Source organism: Brachyistius frenatus, unplaced genomic scaffold, assembly GCF_029030835.1.
Source record: "Brachyistius frenatus isolate BFR_SWC_R1_liver_20210118 unplaced genomic scaffold, ASM2903083v1 Contig_20, whole genome shotgun sequence".
NCBI lineage: Eukaryota > Metazoa > Chordata > Actinopteri > Embiotocidae > Brachyistius > Brachyistius frenatus.
The window spans coordinates 798731-821238 of NW_027210619.1; the positions used below are offsets into that span (position 1 = coordinate 798731).

The 22508-nt window shown below is 40.2% G+C and overlaps 2 protein-coding genes and 1 non-coding gene across 3 annotated transcripts; 1 reads left to right on the top strand and 2 right to left on the bottom strand.

The window, feature by feature from the left end:
• Positions 1 to 5: 5 nt before the first annotated feature.
• On the bottom strand, positions 6 to 13072 carry lpcat3 (lysophosphatidylcholine acyltransferase 3). Its single transcript, XM_069695614.1, has 13 exons — positions 12988 to 13072; positions 9955 to 10062; positions 9100 to 9206; positions 8530 to 8623; positions 8250 to 8287; positions 5992 to 6170; positions 5774 to 5882; positions 5603 to 5689; positions 5138 to 5301; positions 3051 to 3198; positions 2537 to 2692; positions 1654 to 1797; positions 6 to 1562 (listed from the first exon to the last, which is right to left on the bottom strand). Exons 1-12 carry the CDS (start codon positions 13070 to 13072, stop codon positions 1678 to 1680), a joined length of 1395 nt encoding a protein of 464 aa, XP_069551715.1. The 3' UTR covers positions 6 to 1562; positions 1654 to 1677.
• A 1279-nt stretch (positions 13073 to 14351) lies between these two features.
• Positions 14352 to 14406, bottom strand: LOC138619624 (U7 small nuclear RNA). The gene has a single exon (XR_011310827.1). It is a non-coding gene; the product is annotated as a U7 small nuclear RNA (small nuclear RNA).
• Positions 14407 to 16916: 2510 nt separating this feature from the next.
• tpi1b (triosephosphate isomerase 1b) lies at positions 16917 to 21088 on the top strand. The gene is made up of 7 exons (XM_069695615.1): positions 16917 to 17142; positions 19340 to 19463; positions 19555 to 19639; positions 19757 to 19889; positions 20039 to 20124; positions 20209 to 20296; positions 20376 to 21088. Exons 1-7 carry the CDS (start codon positions 17034 to 17036, stop codon positions 20492 to 20494), a joined length of 744 nt encoding a protein of 247 aa, XP_069551716.1. The 5' UTR covers positions 16917 to 17033; the 3' UTR covers positions 20495 to 21088.
• The last annotated feature ends 1420 nt before the right edge of the window (positions 21089 to 22508 follow it).

Below are 22508 nucleotides of genomic sequence, written 5' to 3' on the forward strand. Positions count from 1 at the left end.
TTTAATGAACATTACAAAAATTGGATTTGAAAATCACCCTCCGCCCCCTCACACAAACCTCCCACCCACATCCCATGTGGGCTTCCCCACCCGTTTGCTAAGGAGTAAGGCAAAAAAGTAGTCTCTTGAAATAGCAATTCACATCAATTAATAATCACCATGTCATGTATAAATATTACGAAAATCTGGGCTGTTGCTACAGTGAGGTTTGTCCTCCCCATGTTGTGTCAGCAGCCAGCAGAGCCAGGACTTTTTTCCTCCAGCATGACATGGGTCAGACATTCCAGTCACCCGCCCACCTCCCTCCCCCCTCCCAAAAAAACAACAACAACATCAACCAAAAACCTAAAGAGGCATTCCCACAGTGGGATGGGATGCTTCAACTTCACACTGTTTAATTACCACCTGCTGTCAGAAACAGAAGAACAGGCCAAAGGTGAAACATAATGGTGGACTGTTTTGATTCCAGTTCAAAATGAGCCAACTCCTCGAGTCCAAAAAGAAAATGCTTATGGCTCCGGTTCATGGAGATCGGAATGAACAGAGGGGGGCCCAAAACGCGAAGGGACTGTGTGGTTATTCACTTTCACATCTGTGCAGTTGAGAGTGGGGGCCGGACTTGAGTCGAGGCAGGCAGACAAAAGGAGTGGCACAGACTCAAACAGAGGGAGAGGGGAGATGTGTGGCAAGAAGAGGAGGACAACAAGGAAAGGCAGAGAGAACAATGCAAACGGTTTCATGAAATCTTATCCAAAGCTACAAAATGTTCGTTTTCATAAAAGCAGTTAAAACTCTATAAAATCAAGTCTTTTTTTTTTTTTTTTTTTTCAGTCACAAATTAAATTAAAACCAGAACAAATGTACTGTAAAAACATTCATTATTACAAGGCCATTTTGAGTTGGGTGTTAGTGTACAGTGTGTGATTTACAGTGCTTGTATAACCACTGGCAGCCATTTAAAACAAACAACCCCCTGATTATTATTGTTATTATTATCATCATTATCTGTCTCCTTCTGCAGAAAGCAGTATGCACTTTGTATTACTACTTTTTTTTTTTTTTTTTTTAAAGTGCCACATATGCTGGCCCTGTGCTTCAACCACCTGTGAAGGCTTACTGCCACTGCTAAATGAGGGTGCCAGATGTAGGACAATGAAACAAACACATTGGAGCCTAAGACAGACTCTGAACCTGTGACTGGTGAGTGCAATTCTGTGTTGACAGCATGTACGTAAGTCTCTCAAGTTCTACGAGTCCAACATGTCTTGGAAATAAAAAAAAAAATTTAAAAAAAAGAAAAAAGAGAAGATAAGCAAACAGGAAATTGCCCCTGATTGGCTCACAATTACCCCCTGTGGCACAATGGTAATTTCCTGTAAACATTTCTCCAAATGTTTATAAAAACACCCTTCGCATTTAAAACACAAAAATATATAGAAATTTATTTTTACATGGACATATATATATATTTATATATATATTACTAAAGGCCTTAAAATATTTTCCGTTCTGCTCCTTGAAAGTCACAGTTCCCTTCAGTGGATATTCAGCCTTAGACAGATCTGGAAGAACACAGAGACATTTTAGAAACAAAAATATTTATTAACATTTATTATTATGTAATTTTGACGTGTGTGGCCTCTATTTGCTTACTATGCCAGGTCCTAGTACCAGGTTTTATTCCTGCTTTTTCTCGCTCCGTTCTCTCTTAGGCACCAGCACCTTACGGAGGTATGGCATGATTAAAAAGGCTGCAAGGAAGAATACGTGACCGCAGAAATAGATGGAAGAATAGACCTGAAAAACAAACGTGAAAAAACACATCATAATCCATATGTACAAATTCTCTCTACACCTGTCCTTCAGTTTCTTGTCCCTCACGAAGCCTAGTGTATAAATACCAGCCACTTTCCTTCTGCCACTGTCCAAATCATCTGCGCAGTCCACTAAACAAATCATTCCAGTTCCTGAAAACCAGCTTTTTATCTGCAGTCTACTTTTTAAGACTGCGGTCTTGTTGCCGACCGTTCCTTGTAAACCTCCTTTAAGGCTGAAAAGACAGACCGCAGCTTTGTGTGCAGTCCCGTCATTCTTTTCAATGGACCACTTCACTGACACAGCGGGGAGTCCTGACGCAGAGGACTCTGGATGGCTTCACTCAACTTGCTGCTGCAACACAATGTGGCATCAGGAAAGTGCTGCGTTGGCCAATCAAATGCCTGCGCTTCAATTGGAAGTTCACGGTAGATGACTTAAAGGACTTCAATGCACGTCATAGTGTCATAAATCTTAAGATTGCAAATAGTAACTGCATCATTTCAATCATTGTGAAAAAAAAAAAAAATAATTCATGAGTCCTACAGGGTGTTTGTGTCATCATGCATGGACAAGTATGATGTTTTAAATAATAAAAAATAAACAAATAACATAAGAGAGAAAAATTCAAATTGCTGCTTGCATGTTGCAAACCAGGGAAACGGGACCCTGGACTGCATTTCATCCTCCCACCGGTGAGGTTCCTGGGGTTGTGAGTTACCTTGAGCCATTTGTCATAAGTGAAGAGGCAGAATGGCACCAGAGGATAGCCCATGAAGAGCCAGTGGAGGAACTGCTGGACGACATAGATGAGGGGGTAGAGTGCGCTGTTGGCCAGCTTCGACAGCAAGGGACTATCCCTCACCAGTGCCAGGGCCTGTGGCACAATCACACACATATGCCATTAATTATTACCATAACGGCGGCAGAAGAATGGTCAACTGATTGATGATAAACTGATTCCATGTTGTGAATGTAGCCGATATTCAATTACAAGTACATTCAGCAGTGAGGTGCATTTGATCCATAGTGTTGTCATTTAATGACACGAGACAGAACTTTGTTAAAAATTCAACAAAGGTTTATATGATGCAGACAAAGAACAAGGGAGCATTTGACAAAGAAGCATTATACAAGAAATAAAAAAACAACAACAACAGATTAACCACCCAGAGCTTCTTGCACATAATTATGAAGTTATCATCTTTGCATTTTGCCGTGCGACTGAAGTATACCTGTCTCTCCACAGTGATGATGAAGAACTCCATGGAGAAGCACAGGATGTATCCGGAGTGAAGGCCATGCCAAATCGTCAAAAAGAACAGCGTGGTCACATGAGACAACGTCTTGTTCCCCAGGAACTTCAACCGCTTGAACACATGTCTTAAAGAACAACACAAAAAAATAAAACCTGGATGAGGCAGTCAGAAATACTTCAGACATCAGCTACCACAGTGGGTAGCATTCATTTACCGGCAAGTTGTTGTTGCATAGCAACAGAGTTATATTAAAACATTTCAACAACTTTACATCCACGGCAATAGTACTCAATGTAATGGCAACCCAGACTGCAGTGCTAGAGTATTTCTAAGCAAGTGCACACATTATGTTTTCAATCCCCAAATCAGAGTTTGTTTTTCCCCAACTCGGGGAGTTAGGCCAGAGATGTACTTGCTTCAAAGTATACTTTGCCGTGCGCCTGATGGCTGCCTCGCGTATCCTGCACGTCCTCAGAAATTAACACTACGTGTATGCAAGATGCAATGTGCACATGACCAGTAAGGGGGCAGTATGGGGGCAGTATGGGGGGCAGTATGCAGGATGTGATGGTCAGGGACCTGCAAAATGATGGAAACAGGTCTGAAACAGTTATGTCTGTTCCCATGGAGTGCTTTGTCACCCAGTGATCTCAGAATCAGCAACGTAGGGATGTTTATTGCTTACATCAGGTTAATCAGGATGTTCTGACAATATCCTTGTTTCTCTGGTGTGCCTTCTAGTGGAGCCCTCCAGTAACACAGAGTACACAGGCGAGTATGTGAGCAATGAAGATCACGATGAGAAGAAGTTGTGAACGCGAATGCGTGGTTCAAAAGCAAGAATATCTCTGGCCTTAGAGCCACCGGCTGTTTAAGGTGATGAACCAGCTGCTGAACCAGCTGCTGATATTCATGTACAGTTGTGCATGGAAATGCACTTTAATTTGCATTTTCTTTTTGGCAGATTTTCCAGATAGAAACTTGATTTAGGATGACGGTGTGTGGCCACTCCGTCAATACCTGTTCGCACGTCACTTTGCATGTACATGTCGGTGTGAAGCATACTAAACCTTTCACCAATTATCTTATTGCTTCTGTATGCTGCTGTAGCGAAAAAATGTCCCCTCGGGGATTAATAAAGTAACTACCTAAACTAACCTAACCTTGAATTCAGACTGGTCTCTGACTTACTGTAAGCTCAATGATTTTAAATGTACAAAAAAAAATGTGTTTCATAATTCTATCGAGCCCTTATTCCACCAAGATAAAGACTTAACAAACACAATATCAGTTCAACGTAGCATTACCTGATCCAGTGCAACTGAACCCATTTATTATTAAAGTGCGGAAATATGTGCCGAGAGTTATAATTCAGAAGTGGTGTAGATGTGACTATAAATACACTTTTCCTTAGTTAAACAATGACAGCATCAAAGTGTCAAGTCTGTATTGCGTCTTTAAAAGGCCTGAAAGCTCTCCATCAAGCAGTTACACAGTATAATCTCACCCATAAATTCAGTCCTAATTTATTGTATTAGTTACATTTCTACATCCTTGCATCTTTCATTTCCATTAAGGAACCAATTCCCGCTCCACCTTTCTCTGCTCTCTGCATCTGAAGCAGTTTTAAGGAGTAGACAGTGAAAGTAAGCCCAGGTCGTTAATGAAGTCAGCTGAAATAGACCATGTAATAAACTGTATGTTCAGTAAATTGCTTTGCTCACTCTGGTCGTCGTCAAATAGTCACACGTTCAAAGAATTTCATGCTTGACGCTTCTTCTGGAAAACTGTCTATAATTGTCTATAATTGCAAACTTTTAAACCCTCCCAGGACGTCCACTTCCTCTTAGTGATGGCTCTTCTGGTGTTAAAACAAACGGGAGATAACGAGGCCCTGGCATGTGATCTCAGGCTATTCCTTTTTTTGTGAAGGATTGTCCCATTAGATTGAACGGTTAACCCTCTCTACCTAACTGTTACCATCAAAGTAAATATTTAACTTTTTACAACACGGCTTTCGATACAGGCGAGCGAGCGGCAGAGATTTCAGACTCGACACTGACCTGGCAACCCAGGCGTTAGTGTTGATGTTGAAAGAAGAAATGGTTCCTCCAAAGAGTGGCGTCGTTTCAAAGAGCCACACCTTCATATTGGCACAGGCATCCCATTGGGGCTTACCATCCACTACTCCGTTGTAACCTAGTCCTGATAATATACATACACCCTCCTGTGACACACAAAAGACACACATAAGATCACACAATGAAGCACAAGAACCTGACAAACTGGGACTGTACCTGTTAATTTGAGGTGATCAGGGTGTGCCTTAAAAATTCACGAATGAGTTTACGCATAAGTATGAAGGAGTGGGGCTTTACTGGTAAAGCTCATCTACAGCAAGTGTTCAGCTTGTACCGAATGTAAATAGTTTCATACACAGTACATGAAGCGTATTTTAGAGACCAAATTAGAAGCTTTAAGCTGTTTGCAAACATATTCATGCACCTATTTTGCAAGAGGCTACTTACCGCTATAACCCAACAGCTGACATATTTATATAAAATGACTTTGGCCCAGACCAGGATAAACACACAGCGATACCAGAACGGCTGAGCCTGTGGAAAGATACATTTTAGTCATTAAAAAAAGATTCTTTGCCTCGTCTATATAATTACTTGTAATCACGTTGTTGTTCTCACCTCATACTCATCCGTCAAATAGTAGTTGTCTGTGTAATAAGGACTGAATATTGCATATATCACCAGGCAGACAAAACCCAGAGCAAACCTCTTCATAGCCGGTACAACACTAAGAGAAAGAAATGAAAAGAGAGGGGTGAAAGTGTATTTTTTTTTTAAAGACGGGAAACAATAAAGATCGTCTTCCAGCTCGTTTTTCTTCTCAGTGCTCTTTTTACCTGTTGGGAGGCTTTCCAGGGCAGTCGGTAAGCTCCCCCGCCACCAGCCTCTGGTAGCTGCGCAGTGTAAACTGGGGACCCACCAGGAAGCCTCCATAGAAGTAGGAGAAGCCGCACACCTCAAGCAGCGAGGGAACCGATGGCACCGCTGAATTCTTCTGCTCCGAACTCAGTTGGGACTGGGATTGAAGGATACAGGGAGAAAAAGAGCGAGGAATAACAGGTGGAAGTGATTTTTTATTTTAGCAAAAAAAAAATCTAGACTGAACATGACTGTTCTAAACTCCCATTAACTGACTGGGCTCTTTTGGTGTACCAAAGTGTGACCCTCAGCATTCATCTGAGTGATAACATCAATGATAGGAGTAGATTTAAAGGTGTTTACACAAATATAAGAAATAGAAACCGAATGAAAAGCACAGCAAAAATTCTAAATTAAGATTAAAATAAAATTAACTCAACAAAGTGGGCAATTAACATTCGTCACAGATGTCCTAACCCAAATTACAGCTATTAAACTGAGTGAAGAAACGAGATTAAGTCAAAGCGCTCAACAGACAAGCCGATTGTTATAAAATGAGCATTAAAAGACTGGTAAAGTGCAGTCAGGGCCACAACAACACCTTAATGAGGATAACATTTTGCTGCATTGTTTATACTGTTTTAGCGAACAAAGAGTGCCTGAGCTGACTAGAGCTACATATAAAAGGAGAGACGGCATAGCAGAGGGTCAGAGCAGCTCCACACCAGCAACAAGGCTCTATTGTTATGTTGCTTTGGGTCGCTGCTCGTCCTGTTGGCAGTACTTTTAGTGGGTTTAGTTTCACACCAATTTACTTGTTTAATAGGAAGATCTGCTTCCAGCTACCCTGACACTTCTTTTAAACTTGCCTGGAGATGTCCAATTACCTTCTTATCAGTTGCTGTTGTTTGTTTCAGAGTAAAGCATTGTACTGGGTAATTGTGTGGTGGTGTCTGTTTGGGTCAAAAAACAAAAATCCCTTGTTCTCCCACACGTGTTTGAATATATGCGCGTGTAGAGCTGAAATTATAAATATAATTATTGATTAGTTCATAGACTGAAAATGAACTGCCATGTCTTTTTTCCAAAGTACAAAATGCCCCAAAAAAAACCTCTAAATTTTCTGACATACAAAGTTCGACACTTTTCTTTTTTTTTTCTTTGATAGTGAACTTAATGTTTTTAGGTTTTGGTACAAAACAAAACATCTGGCATGCACTGTATGTCACTTGTATTTGGGAAATTGTAAACAGTCCTTCTGACTACTTTCCTCCAACCAATTAACTGACTAATTGGGAATGTAATTATGACTTGATGAGAATAGATAATGATAATGAAAATAATCTTAAAACACAGCCCTGCAGGTGTCTAATATCATTTCTCTTCTTCTTTCTTAGTTTGAGCCATCATTGTGTCGAGGCAAAACATTTACATTTATGTCAATCAGTCTCTACAGGATTTTGTAGAGTATATTTGATGGTTGCAATTATAAATTTGCAATTTAGCAGTTGAATTTTTTGATTTTTCATTAAAGTTGCCAGAAAGAAAAAAAAAAGTCTTTTTTTTTTAAGCCATCACCAAATTAAAAAATGGTTTACCAAAACAGATTGTGACTGATGTAGAATTCATGGGCAACATTATCTGTAAAAATGTGTGCTTTAAATTCTTTACTAATAACATTAATTCAACACATACTGTATGCAAAAAATGTACAATTGTTTACAAGTGAAAGGCTGAATAAAACTCATTTAATTTAACACATGCCTAACTCATTATAAAGACCGTATTTCCTAAAAAACCCATCACTTCGAGGTTTTCTTTTTGTTTTTTTTTTTTTTCCAGGTAAACTGCTGTGTGGTTCGTTTTAATGATGAGAGAAGAGGCTGAAGAGACTTGCGGACTGTATAGGAGAAGTTATGTTTGTTTATGTAACATGTTTTGTTCGGAAAGTCTTACTTTGTGTTGAAATAGCTTCAGCTGAGCTTGTAGTTCTTCAAGTTTATTTATTGTTTGTCAAGGCTGAATTATTGTTATTGTGACAACATTTCCGGGAGGGACTGATTATGTGATTCAGTACCAGTTTCTTCTTCCTCATCTACTTGTTGGTGATGAAAACCAGAATGAAAAACAAAACCGATCAGTTACATGGGCTACTAAAGAACATTGATAGACAGACAACATCAATGTATTGACCAGTGATCAAACATGCAAAAGCAAGAGAGATCATCCAACTCACTGGTTCCTTCCCGCCGTCATAGTAATCAAATGACAAACCTGTAATCAGAAAATGCAACTGGTGTCAGAGACTATGTTAAGGCTACTGATGCTGTCGTGATGATTTGAATAAACATCTAAAACACAACATGCAGACCAGTTTATCAGTGGGTTAATCATTCACTGGGGAACAGTGGGAGGTCACTACAACATCAACCGGAAGATATCAAATCAAACACAATGACAAAACATCTTTTGTACGGAACAACTGGGTTTTGCCGAGCAGAGGAGAGCAAACTCACCAACAAGTTTAAGCGTGAGGACACAATGAGGCATCGTCCATTTGATGTCATACTCCTCTGTCGCGGTGTAGTAATAGCCTGCCAGCAGGTATACCTGCAGGAAGATGGTGGGAGAAAGAAAAAGAAAAAAATTAAACAAACAAGTAGAAGATATAAGCAGCTGTCTATTACAGTTTAGGGTGACAGAAAGAAGGAAAGAAAAGTTGCCAAAAGAATTCACAGGAAATGTGCTGTAAAACAAAACAAAAAAACTGGAGCCAAAACATTTCTATCTAAAAACCTGGTTTCATTACCATTTTTCTCAAAATACAATTATTAAATGCAAAAATAGCAGCTCCAACCTTAATGAATGGGACAAACAGTTACAAGGCAATTAAGGTAGATCACAGAATGCAGATGCAGAGGTTGGATATAAGACTGTGCAGATAAATGGGTTGGCAGCACCGGAGCTACTGCAATAAAAGTTTGACAATAGAATAAAAAAAAAAAAAAGGGGGGGAGCTACTGCTATAAATCACAACAAAAAGGTAAGAAAAGAGGAAAGACAAAGAAAGACGGAGGAAACCTCACCATTTGAAAGGTAAAGCTGCTCAGGACAGTTGTTAACGTCCTCCCCATGAGCCTCAGCATCAGGAACTGGACAAGGATGCATACTACGGAGTGACAGATCTGAGGGCCTTGGGAAAGACATGGACATGGTGGGGGAGAGAGATGGACGATGGTGAGTGCAGTCAAGTGTGACCTGCAGGACTGGACATGCCAACAGCATTTTTTTGGCAAAGACGAAGAAGAGGACAACAAGGTAACGACACGACATACATCCGACTTGAAATGAGCTTTCCAGGAGAAAAGATAAAGCAACAGACCTGCTGTAAAATCCAAATGCAGCCACAACAGAATAAAGAAAAGGAGAAAGACGTCAATGTTGGCAGTTTGTGTTGATAACTGGGACTCGATTCTGGACTTCGTGGCCCAGAGTTGCGGTGCGTCTAACTGACACACACGCGAGTACCGACTTCATCCAACCTCTGATTGGTTAAGTCCCCGACTTGGCTTCAGGATTGTTTGTATTTCGTTTGTCTCAAGTAGACACTTGAGAAATGCAGCAATGCACAACCAAACGAAAGGACGAAGTAAACATGGATGTAAACAATGCAACATTTTTTAAAGACAAAAAAAAAAAAAAAAAAAAACAGCGGTCAACATGTTAGTCACACCCACACAGAAATAGATTTTAGTGCGTCACAGCAAAGTCAAACAAAACCGTTCTGTGTTTACAAGAATACTCATCGGTGGTGACACATCTAGACTTAGATTTAAAACTGAGGTATATTGGAACACAACTACAGATAAATAATGCCTGTATGAAGCTGAATAACATCTCCGAAGTCTTGCCACCCCCATCACGTGCCCTCTTCATCTCACCAAAGTTGAACGTTGCTAGCGCCAGTCCAGAGAACGTGTGGAACAAGTGGATAACTGTGGCAGACTCGGAGAACAAGAAGCGCCGGTAGACCAGAGCACAGGGGTATCCTGCAGGAGACACGGAGAGAAGCAAATTACTGGCTGATAGTTCTATGATTTTAATATCTGAAATCTAAATAAGCTGTGCGATACATCTATCCTAATTATTAGGTGATTCTGCACAGCTTAACTGTAAAATTCACTCGTGTTACAAGACCAAAACAAACACACAAAAAAACTCAGCTGACTCGGTGGTGTTGCCAAAGTATTATTTATATTATTTCTGTGTGCCATAGATCTCCATTGTTCTAGCAGTCTTGAAAACACATCAGTCAGTCACACTGTTGGGTTGACATGTTTCTTTTTTTTTTTACAAATAACAGGGTTCCTGCGGTTTCACGAGTCAACCCGTATAGGACTTACGATTCATTAAGGCGATATATTGGGATCATTGAATGTAAGTTTAGGGAAACTCATAGTGTAAACCTTCGCAGTGACCTCGTACACTACTTCCTGTCTCAGTTGACGTTGCTACATCGGAGTGGATTACAACAGAGATAACTAGTAGTGAGGCGTTTAAACACAACACAAATCTTAGCACTTAAACAATTAAATAAAAATCAATACAGTCTTACAAAACACAATATCACGATAATCAAGTGTGTCAATATTTTCTTACACCCTTACTATTAACTACTACTATTGCCACTGGTATCTTAAAACACTGCTGAAAATGAGCTATGTGCTAATGTTTGCGTAATGTTGGTTTGCAGAAGTCTACTGTTACAAAAAAAAACACAAAAAAACCCCTCCATATTTGATGGATTCAAAGTAACCAAGAGGAACAGAGGGCTTTGAGGCCGAGTTCTGCAGATAGGGTTGGAAAGTCAGAAAGCAGTCAGACAGATAAGTACATTGTTTGATTTTTCATGGGATTTGCGAACCTTAGACAATAAACGTCAGCCTTATGCTATTAAAAAAAAAAAAAAAAAATTAAATAAATAAATAAAATGTTGCATTCCAATAAATCAGGTGCAAAGCCGCTGCATGTCTAATCATCCGGTTCACTTGGACGCAGGGTCTCGCAAGCTTCTTGTGAAAGAAGAAACTACCAGCAGCATTAAAAGAAGAACAAATGGAGTTACCATGGTCATTTAAAAAAAAATTTAAAAAAAAAATTTAAAAAGTGAAAATATATCTGAAAAATCCCAGTGTTATATTATTTAGCGCCTCCTCCAAAGCAGGCAGCTGACAGAGATCATATAAGACGAAGAAACGCTGATAAAGGTTCTGTTGTAAAGTGAGGCAGTTGCTATATGATTACAATATTATGCAACCGGTATTAAGCAACACTGGAACAGGAAGTATGGAACTGGCTGACTGAAGGGTTTCATGCATGAACCAACCAAAGTCTGAAAGGTCACATTCACTCTGTTGCATTGTTGAGCAAAAAATAGATGTGTGTGCGAGAGCAAGGTTCAAAGAGGACAACATGGAGGGCAGCTCCCCCCCCTCCCCTCCCCTCCACACACTCCACCCACCCACACACACACACACACACACACACACACACACACACACACACACACACACACTCCACCCACCCCCACCCACACACACAATGTCTATCTTTGTGAGGACCCTCATTCACATACAGCATTCCTACTCCTGAAGCTTGACCGTTTACGAACACAACTTAAACTTCAAAACCAGGTCCCAAAACAACCTTTTGGAGGTCTGGCAGAAAGTGAGGAACAAGCCAATGAGTTTGCACTTTAACAAGGTCTGACACACCATCTGGTCCTCACTAAAATACAGTGGTGGAAGAAGTAAACGGGTCCATAATTGAGTACAAGTACTAATACCACACTGACAAAATACTCCACTAAAAGTTCAAATCCAGCATTCAAAACCTAGTTAATATCAACTACTTTAAATATCAAAAGTAAGAGGGCACACCGTGCAGTAAATGTGAGTATTAGATTATTATATATTGTGTTTTTGGAACAATATTATTGCTACATTAATGGGAATTTCACAGTTATAGTTTTTTAGTTGATTTTATGTACTCTTGGTTAGTTTAATGTACAGCCATGCATCATATACTATAAAAACCATCGTACGTGTCCAGTGAGAACCTCGTATCTCTGAGTAGAAGAAGTACAACGCTGCATAAAATGGAAATTAATTTAAAAGCACCTCAGACTTTTACCAAAGTACTGTACTTAAATAAATGTAGTTACTTTCCACCACTGCACAAATAAAAAAAATAGCCTCAAGTCCACACTCCCACTGCACAGTCCTCAACTAATGCTGTGTGTCATTGCCCATAATAAACCAGCTGTTCTGAAGTTAAATCAAACTTGTGCCCTTTAGGAAGAAGTCACAGTGGATTTCGTCCTGGTCCCAGCACCAGTCTGTCTCCCCTCTGCTCAGCTTTGTGGGAAATGAGGAGTTGGGGGACACGTTTTGGCAGCTTGTGCTCATTCTTGTCGAAGCTTCACCTCCCCTCCCCCCCTCCCCCTCCCCCTAAACAACATTGGACCCATTATTTCCACCACTAGCCCCAGTCACAAAACAATCATGCGAACCCTGCAGCCCATTAATAATGCCATTAAAGTGTAGGAGGGCGTATTTAGGTTGTCTGCATTTTGTAACAGCCTGGCTTGCTCACTTTACCCAACAATTAGTACATGAATTTAGCCCAGTTATGTTAGCCACCATTGCTTGAGGTTTAGCAGGAACTACTTGACTGTTTTTCAGGGTGGGACCCATTCATATAAAAGCTTCCCGGTGAGTGGTTTGTATAGATAATGATTTAGCTCCCAGCAGCTGGTTTGCAGCCTGTGGCTCACAGTTAGTACCTGACTGAGCGTTATGTTAGCCGACAGCCACACAGAGCAGTGGGGAGCGCTCAAACCTGTCACCGGGACGGGGGGGTGGTCCCTCCAGCTGCCACAACAACCCGTAACTGATTCACGACGCGAAACTCACCGATTAAAATTGATAAAATGAGTCGAACCGCTGGCTCCGGGGAACCTAAGGACTCAGACAGTTTCTCCAGCAAGGGAGCCGCCATCTTTCTTGTGGGCGGAAACGTCTCCTCGCGACGATTCAGTTGAACTCTAGTGACTCTCGGCAGACATCCACGCGCGCGCGCACACACACACACACACACACGCGCGAGCGCGGGCGCTCCAGTTTTTAAAGGCCCGGCGCGGTTCGGCCTCCTCCTCCTCCTCCTCCTCCTACAAACCCCTCCTCCCTCCTCCTTGCCTTTATCGAGCCTTTTCACCTCACCTTTTTTTTTATTATTATTTTTTTTTTTTAATTTGAAGTATAATCACTCAAAGTTGGACCAGTGAGCTGACAGGTGGGCTCCCCCGCTGCAGCACAACCACAGTATGGTAGCAAACCTGTTTACTAAAGTGCCTCAGACATTACAAAAATTACTTCCGACTACTCAAACCAGACGACATGATGGTGTAAGCTTGCCCCCGCGTGGCTACCGGCCGGAACAACACTAATATTGTATATAATATATATAGATATATAATATACTGTACTGTATATACTGTATATACTGTGCATTTTATATTTTACTGCTATTTTATTGCTTTTCTATTATTCTATTATTATCTTATTGCTTCTGTATGCTGCTGTAGCGAAATAAATTCCCCTCAGGGATTAATAAAGTAAATACCTAACCTAACCTAATAAAGGTATAGTTTAAAGAAATATCAAAAATACTCTGCTTTATAATAATATCCATGTTACTCAAAATTAATTTGCTATTTAATGGATCCTATTCTCAAAGGTGTGATGCAGGTTTTTTTTTTCCTAGGGTAACTCTGAACCTGGCAAGAGAAAATATGTTTTGTATGCAGCCCTTCAACTCAAAAGAGACAGTATCACCATCCAATGTGTAAAGGTTTGTTTCAAATATACATTGGGAAAAAAGTACAGATCTTATCTTCAAGATACTTCATTATAAACAAACTTCAAGATGTCTGCTTTAAACTTGTCCATCAAAACATTATTTTCAAAATAAGAAAGGGAAATGGTGTTAATATTGCTCTTTCTGCAGACTTTACAGTGAAACAGCCAAACACTTGTTTGGTTTTTTTTTTTTTATCATCTCAGAAGATCAGAACAATAACATTACTACATTATCGGCTTAACAAAATTTCACAACAACAACAACAACAACAACAGTAAACTTATTGCCCTTTAAGCCTTTATTCAGGGTTTAAGATTCTTTTTTTTTTAAATAGTACATCACATGAACACCTCGGCACACTACTGGAGATCAATTGAGGAAGGTCTTTCCAAGTTTGTTATTACTTTCCACATCATTGGGGGGCTTCTCGTTATGAGAAACCTTCTAGACAAATATCTAAAGAGCAAATTTTCCTAACTCGACCCTGTGTCTCGTCAGTACTAGTACACCAGATATATACCCTGTGGTTATGGTGTCGTGTTGTACCTACCAAGCATGACGACAATAAATAAAAAACAAAATAAAACAATAAAGAATAGATAAGGAAATAAGATAACTATCAACAAATACCCGTTGATATTCAGCTATATGATTGGGATAAAATACACTTCTACCGCAGTGCATGCCGGATATGCAAAGTAAAACCAAACCAATGGCGTGACTATCTTCCAATCAGAACGTCGTGTGCTAGATCGTCACGAAGGGGGCGGGCTCGTGTAGTTTCAGCCAATCACACGACGTTTCGTCATGGTTGGTGCCTTTCAGCCTCTAAACTAGTGCACACAGTCGATTTTAACCAGAGGTGTAGCAGTATTGCAGTGTTTGTTGTTGGCATTGCAGTGAAAGAACTGAATGTTTATAGTTTATAGGTAATAAAGCTGAAGTGTTACTCGCCAAAAAAAAAAAAAAAAAAAAAATCAACAAATACTAACAATAATTCTTAGATTAATGAATAAAGATTGACTATATTTCCACGTAAGCGCACCACATGCAGTCCTTTTTTGTTAATATATTTGTTGGAAAGTGTTTTGAGCTAGAATTGTGCTACTGGTAATGTTGATCATATCCAAGGACCAAAAAACATTCATTCAATTGGAGCACCAAGTTAGACATTTTAAAACTCAGTTGACAGAAACATCTTAGCTACAAAAGATTTGTTTTGTTTGTGTCATTTTCAATGAAACCACAAATCGGTGTTGAGATCTCGATCTGAAACAGTTATAAAGAGACTGAAGCACCAGCTGGCAGGAGGCCACTTTAGACACTTTCAGGGTCATTTTTCCACACCAGACACGTCACATTTGTTTTTTAATTATTGGCTAATCCTATCAATAATGTAAAATGGAGATCCCAATGATATTTATTACAAGTGCCTAATACTTGACTGTAAAGAAAGTATAGTTGTGCTTAAATATCTTGACTAACAATTACATTTTGACTGGGAAAAGTGAAACTCAAGAGTGTTAACAAAAACGTAGATTTGTTGAAGTCGGAGGGATCCTGTGAGTTTGTCCCATTGTTCCTTTATTAGTCCCAGACACAAGATATTACAACCGCAAGGTGACAAAAGTTACCAATAAACAGTAGAGTGTGAGTGGATCACTTAATACCATCAGGTCACGTCGAGTACGGGAAAGTTAGGTGTAAATGAAACAAACTGAATGTCTGACAGCCTAAAACTTTACTGTGATGCCTTAGCTAGTATTAAAACATATACATGAATTAAACAAAAGCAACAAAGTGGTGTTTACATGAAAATACGCAACGTATAAGAACATAAACGGACAGTGAGGCAATGCTGACCACAGCATGTAAAGCAAAAAACAAAATTAACATTTTATTTTAACAGGTGCCATTAGTTTTTAAGACACCAAATAATGATTGTTTATCTTAATATTATTTTCTTTCTTGCAATAATATGAGGATTGTAAATATTTTAGAATAATGCACTTTTAAGATTTGAGCATCTGGACTGTGCAGATGTGTCTTTTGTCCCTTGTTTGTATGTTGATTTTTGAGATCAGATATCAATGAATCAGTGCTTACATTTAGTTTTTAACTCTGTTCTTTCGCAGCATGTCATAATTACGAGGTTTAGGTGATATAAAGACATAAATATTCCACGACATCATATTATGACAAATCGGGAATTATGCAGCCAAGTGGTAAAACAGATCAACTTGATTTTTATATCAGGTCTTTGGATTCTGCACGTCTTCAGAACGGGCTCGCTGATTGGCTCATGGACCTACCGTTAAAATTCCACATTCAAATAAACACGTGTCACAGGTCATTACATGAATGCCCGACGCAGGTGTCACTTATGGTGCCTGCTATGAACATTCGAACAACTGCTAGGCATTCTGGGAAGAACCGTTACTCTCCCGACGCTACAATAAGCTGTGCCCCTCCAAAGGTATGATAACAGTTCAGGGGGATTTTAAACAAACATTTGGAGGAAATCTGATCGTTTCTTTGAGATCAAGATCTGTTTAAAAAAAAAAAAAAAAAAAAAAAAGAGGTCTGAGTAAATATATATTCATTACATGTCAGTTATTTTTTTTTTACAGGATGCCATTTTAATATCTCGTCTTGTATCAGGCCCTTTCTGGGAATTGTTGCGAAACAATGACCAAGACCAGTAATGTTGATTTGTTGTTGTTGTTGTTGTTTTAATGTTTGATTGTTTTCCGTTGGAAGACCACAGTACATGGTTGTCTCAGGGTCCTCTCCAAAAGGTTAATATCCCGTTTAATCCATGCGAGAAGAACGTTTCACACGCGGCACTTGAACGCAGCATGATATTTTTGCTCTTCCCCTTCCTCAAAAGTGAAGACGCGTTCACGGGGCGTGCCGTTGTAAACCAATTGCGCTGAGGGAAAGGAGGGGTTTTATTTTTCATGTTCATAAATACCCAAACTTCTCTCCTACATCCGCTCTCCTGCCCCAGAATAGAAGGATCCCGGTGTGCTTTGGCGCCGTTTTAATATTTCGCAAATCGCCGCAAAAAAAACAAACAAAAAAAGGAAAACCCGCAAACATGAGCAGGAAATTTTTCGTTGGTGGAAACTGGAAGATGAACGGCGACAAGAAAAGCCTCGGGGACCTGATCCAGACCATGAACGGAGCCAAGGTGGACCCCAATGTCGGTAAGTGGATGTTCGCACATTTAATGCCCTTTGGACGTTTTCGACACCTGTTTTTTTTTTAGGACATTGAACCGTTTGTCATCGTTATCGTTTCCATCCACGGAAAAATGACCCGTTTGCTCGACATATCGGTGACACCATCAGCATCACAAACCTCCATCCCCTTTTATTTTACATCTAAATAAAGTTATAGTCAGTGTGATCTTTTTTTTTTTTAATTCCTCCGGTTTTGACCGAGTTAACTCGTAACCCCGAGGAAGACAAGAAATGCAAGGAAAGATGGCTCTTTCAGTCGGTGGTGGGTGTGCGTTTGCGGCGGCACGTAGTCCAACAGGCAGGTCCTACAGCTGCTGTGGAAGAGCGCGGTGCATTCAGGTCAGGCTGGTCGTTCGTAGTGTCGCCCGTCTTTCATCAGCCTGACAATGCTGAGTTGTTGAACAAAAAGACAGTCAGGGAAATTTTAAACAACACAAGCGGTTGAAGAAAACACGGTTGCTTTTTTTTTTTTTTTAAATTTTTTTTTTATTGGTTCATGTGTGAAATTGTTTTTTTGGGTTGTTTTTTTTTTAGATGTTTTCCAACGTGACCTGAATGCAGCAATAGACATCGGCCCCGTTGCTGTCAAACTAGACAGAGGCAGCAGCTGCCGTTTCATTAAGATTCTTCTATTCTCTCTTTTTTTCTTCTTCTTCTTTCTCCCCCCTCAGTGTATGATAGTCTGAACCCACTGAGGGAGACGATCGATGTCTCTCGGCCTTATTTCGCTGTCATCAGGCCAGTCAGTGTTATGCAACTGCAATGGGCCTGATCCGTTCAGGAGCAAACCGTCACTCAGTTCTGACTCGTTGGACCTTGCTCTGATCATGAATCCGCCCCCTTACAGCCGTAGTTTGAAACTGAGGCAGGCTTCTCCAAACCCCGGCCTCTCTGTACTCAAAGTTCAGACTTGATTTTCTTCACGTTGCAAATTTAAACTCTGGTTCTTTTTCTTGGCCCTTTGAACTCCTGACTGGTGTCCGACCTCTGCAGAATGCAGCCATGTAAAAGGCGACCTTTTGGAGGCTGAACTCAGACCTTTACTGCAGAGAGGCCTGGCTGTAGCTGGGTATACATGACCTTTACCAAACCAATAATAAAGGTCGTGTTTAATATAGACTCCAGTCACCCCAAAGATTCAGTTACATTGTGAATGTCAGTGTCTTGACTTTACTGTACTTGACCTGTGCAGACTGTTTTGCTGTTGACATGATGGCAAACTTTTTAGTTTCTTAAGAAAAGTGTATAGTTTTCTAGTGTGTGTGTGTTGCTGAGCCTTTTAACAGAATCCGAAAATGTGTGTTAAGACCTGTTGGTCAGTCTATGAATGATGGCATAGTACAGTCATGTGTTTTTAGTTTTGATCATGTCCTGCCCTTAAATTTGCAGTTGAATTATCAATTGAGAGTCATAAAGGGCCAACTGGGGTCCCTCACTCACAGCTCCAAAACTTTTGCCTCCCCCTCCAGATCAGGTCATCAACTACACTACCAGTATTCAACTCTCTCGTGAAATGTATCTTCTCCATCATTTCCAGATTAGACCTTCATTTTATTTCTTGAGCATTATGTAGTGTTCATGTATTTTTCTTTTGTGTTGTTTTTGCTTCATATCGCTTTTCATTTCTTTTTCTTTTGTTTTGTTGCCTATTTTTGCTTTAATGGCTCTTGGGTGTTGTGCAGCACTTTGGGCAACTTTTGTTGCTTTTAAATGTGTTATAGAAATAAAAATGACTTGACTTAATATTCTCAAAGATTTTAATACAAAATTAATGTCTCTTAAGTCTCTCTCTTTTGCAAAATGAAGTGACACAGTGGTGATTGAGTCTGCAGCCCACTGATGAAAGCCCTTATTAGCAGTGTTACAAATTGAGTGTCAGTGCCGAAATTCCCAGGAAAAAAAATCACAAGCGCCATCCAGTTATTGCCACCCAGCAGCGGTTGTTCTGCCTATAGAGATGTATATGCATATGTATGTATATATGTCTATGGTTCTACCAGAAATGGTGGGCGGAGCTAATGCAACAGGAAAAGAAGCAGCAATTTGAAATGGAGAATGAATAACTCTTCCTGTTTACTGTGACATTTACATCATAAAAGTGTATTCTACTTGTAATATATGGACTAAACCTAACCCTTATTTTCTTTCTGTTGGTTAACAGAGGTGGTGTGCGGCGCTCCACCAATTTACCTGGACTTCACCAGGTCCAAGCTGGACGCCAAGTTCGGCGTGGCAGCTCAAAACTGCTACAAAGTCGCCAAGGGTGCCTTCACTGGGGAGATCAGGTGCGTCACGTGTCAATCATCTTATTCTGTTTATCACGCTATCAAATTAAGATTAATTTGTGTTCACTGTGTGAATCTTCTCTGCTTTCAGCCCTGCGATGATCAAGGACTGTGGTGTGAACTGGGTGATCCTGGGACATTCTGAGAGGCGCCACGTCTTCGGAGAGAATGACGAGGTAACTGGATGTCTTTTATCTTTATTCATTCATTTTGCACAAACAAATGGTAGGAATCAAATCCCTTAAAGTGAGTAACATGGACAAAACCCAAATCACTGTCTTCTGTGTTGTTAGCTGATTGGTCAGAAGACTGCTCATGCTCTGGAGAACGGTCTCGGTGTGATCGCCTGTATCGGTGAGAAGCTGGACGAGAGGGAGGGAGGTATCACCGAGAAGGTTGTCTTTGCTCAGACCAAGGTCATCGCAGGTACGCAGCTCGCTACACTTCTTCCATAGAATTTTTTTTTATGTGCACAGAGAGGGAGTCTAAATGTTGCAATACACATTTCAGGGGAGTTTCATGCAAGAAAACGTGCAAAATACAAAGTAGAGTCTTATCACGCGTCTCTTTTACAGACAATGTAAAGGACTGGAGCAAGGTCGTGCTTGCTTATGAGCCTGTGTGGGCCATTGGCACTGGCAAGACTGCCTCCCCACAGCAGGTAAATATTAGGAATATTTCCCTTATTGCGATTATAATGAGCACAGTCTCCACCATAATAACTGTTCCCTGTGTGATATCTCAGGCTCAGGAAGTTCACGACAAGCTGAGGGTGTGGCTGAAGACCAACGTGTCTGAGGCTGTCGCCAACTCAGTGAGGATCATCTATGGAGGTCAGTTTGTCGTTGGTGTAGTTGTTTTCTTTTGATTCTTGCATCTATCTCTTCTCATGATTGTGGCTCTTCTCCTCAGGTTCTGTGACTGGTGCTACCTGCAAAGAACTCGCCTCCCAGAAGGACGTTGACGGTTTCCTCGTGGGCGGAGCCTCTCTCAAGCCAGAGTTTATCGAGATCATTAATGCAAAGGCATAAAAAAAACGCCCAGGCAGCTGCGGATTTGACCAGGTCAGAGGCCAGCTCCATTCAGACGATCCAGTTCCATCACCCATTACTCTCAGCACTTAATGCTCTTCCCTGCTTTTTTTTTTTTCAAAGTATTTGTGTAATGATGTCATTCCCTCCCTTTCCTTTATTTTTTTGGGATATACTATACTGAAGAAAAGGGACAGGCTGACACATGCACTGCACTGATAAAGAGTTAAGTCCACTGAGAAACTAGTCTGTGTGCATACTAACTTCCACACCAAGTGCTCGAGTTGTAAAGACTGACAGTTACACCTTGAGGTGGACGGGCAGTCCACGCCTTTACTTGAAAAGTTTACGAACTTTTTTTGTGTAAACAGTGTCACAGCTCATGTCAATCAAATGTATTTTTACCAGTGTGTCTCTTTTTTGTGTAATTATGATGTTCTGTGGCTTTTACCTCCTCTAGACGTGCATGATCCGCTCTCTCGATGGTTGTTTTGCCAAGAGGAAAGTGTCCATTACATGTTCATTACATGGCCGATGGGTGTGAGGGTAGGAAGGCTGTAAGGAAACATTATAATAAACAGTTTAGAGACCGTTTCAGTGTGTTGTCTCTTGTTTTTCTTTTGACCTGATCATATGTATACCTTCTAGTGAAAACCTTAAGTATGATGATATTCCTTAAATTGTCTAGAATAACTACTTGTATGTATGTATGTGTATATCTATATATAGATGTATATACACACACACACACACACGAATACATATATATATATATAGAGAGAGAGAGATCTAAATGTGTGTGTGTATATCTACATATTTATAAATAATCTACTCTTCAGACTGCTATGTGTTCATACACAGATAGTTGTACTCCCAGCGGTATTCTCTGGATGATGGAGAGAGAGAATCTTATTACAGAAGTGAACTCCTGTTAAGACAATGCCATGCAGAGAAGCTGCTATTTTTATCCCGGCGCAGAACTCAAACACAAACAGCAATGCAAGATTTATGAATCAGGGGAAAATTGTAGATTTGCCAACTACGAGTTTACATAGAAAGACTGTTAAAACACACACACACACACGCTGTCTATATTTGTAAGGACCCTCATTAACATACAGCATTCTTTTGTTTTTTTAGGGAAGACATCCATCTTGTTTGCTGTAATGAAGCTTCAGTAAAATTCCCACAGTGAGGGCTCTTTAAGAAGTTGGTTTTGGACACAGTTTTTATACTTCTCAAATATAAACACACACAACAGATGCGCTGTACAGGACTCACTGCATAGGAGGCAAAGACATATCTCTCCAAAGATGCCCTAACTGTTGATCACAAAATTGTAACTGTTTTCAGTTGGCTTGCAGACCAGGTATACGGTGCAAACACATGTAAGGTGTCTAAATTACAGTGTGTTTAGTGGTTGTAAGTTCGTATGTAGTCTTCAACCGGATTTCTGCATTTTCATATAAACTCATTTAACTTTTATTTATAGTAGATTGGGTGATCTTTTGCAGTACAGGACAGGAACAGGCAATAATATGAATCCAGGCAGAAGATATAATGGTCTTGAGGTGACGGCCATGAAAAAGTGTTTTTGAATTTATTAAAATTCAGTAGCAGTCCAGTGGTCTCTAAACCAGATCTGTCTCAGGGTTCATGAGCCAGTCACTGGTGGAGGTTTGATTCAACCTTTCCTTTTGGATTTGCTGCAATCTGCATGCCTGTCTTCAGTAAACTTTAGGGTTTAACCAAATATTTGCTTCTCCCCTGTCTTTGTCCATCTTACATTCTCACTGTGTTGAAGCAACCACAGGACTGAACTAGTACAACTGTAGGTATGTACGAGTGGAATATAATACAATTATAACAGGGCTTTTAAAAATGTGAATGTATTATTCCTTTTCTGATATAAATGGGAACATAATACAAAGTTTATTGCACATAGTTTTGAACATAAAACAGCACACACTGGATAGAAAAATGCAGGAGCCATTACAGTTTTTAATTTTGCTCG

Excerpts from the sequence above, each read along its gene's own strand:
- tpi1b (XM_069695615.1), top strand. The coding sequence starts at position 17,034 with ATGAGCAGGAAATTTTTCGTTGGTGGAAACTGGAAGATGAACGGCGAC. Across the intron at positions 17,143-19,339 it reads CAAGGTGGACCCCAATGTCG|AGGTGGTGTGCGGCGCTCCA; the intron begins GTAAGTGGATGT and ends GTTGGTTAACAG. Across the intron at positions 19,464-19,554 it reads GCCTTCACTGGGGAGATCAG|CCCTGCGATGATCAAGGACT; the intron begins GTGCGTCACGTG and ends CTCTGCTTTCAG.
- lpcat3 (XM_069695614.1), bottom strand. The coding sequence starts at position 13,072 with ATGGCGGCTCCCTTGCTGGAGAAACTGTCTGAGTCCTTAGGTTCCCCG. Across the intron at positions 5,883-5,991 it reads CCTGGAAAGCCTCCCAACAG|TGTTGTACCGGCTATGAAGA; the intron begins GTAAAAAGAGCA and ends TCTTTCTCTTAG. Across the intron at positions 1,798-2,536 it reads CTTATGACAAATGGCTCAAG|GTCTATTCTTCCATCTATTT; the intron begins GTAACTCACAAC and ends TTTGTTTTTCAG.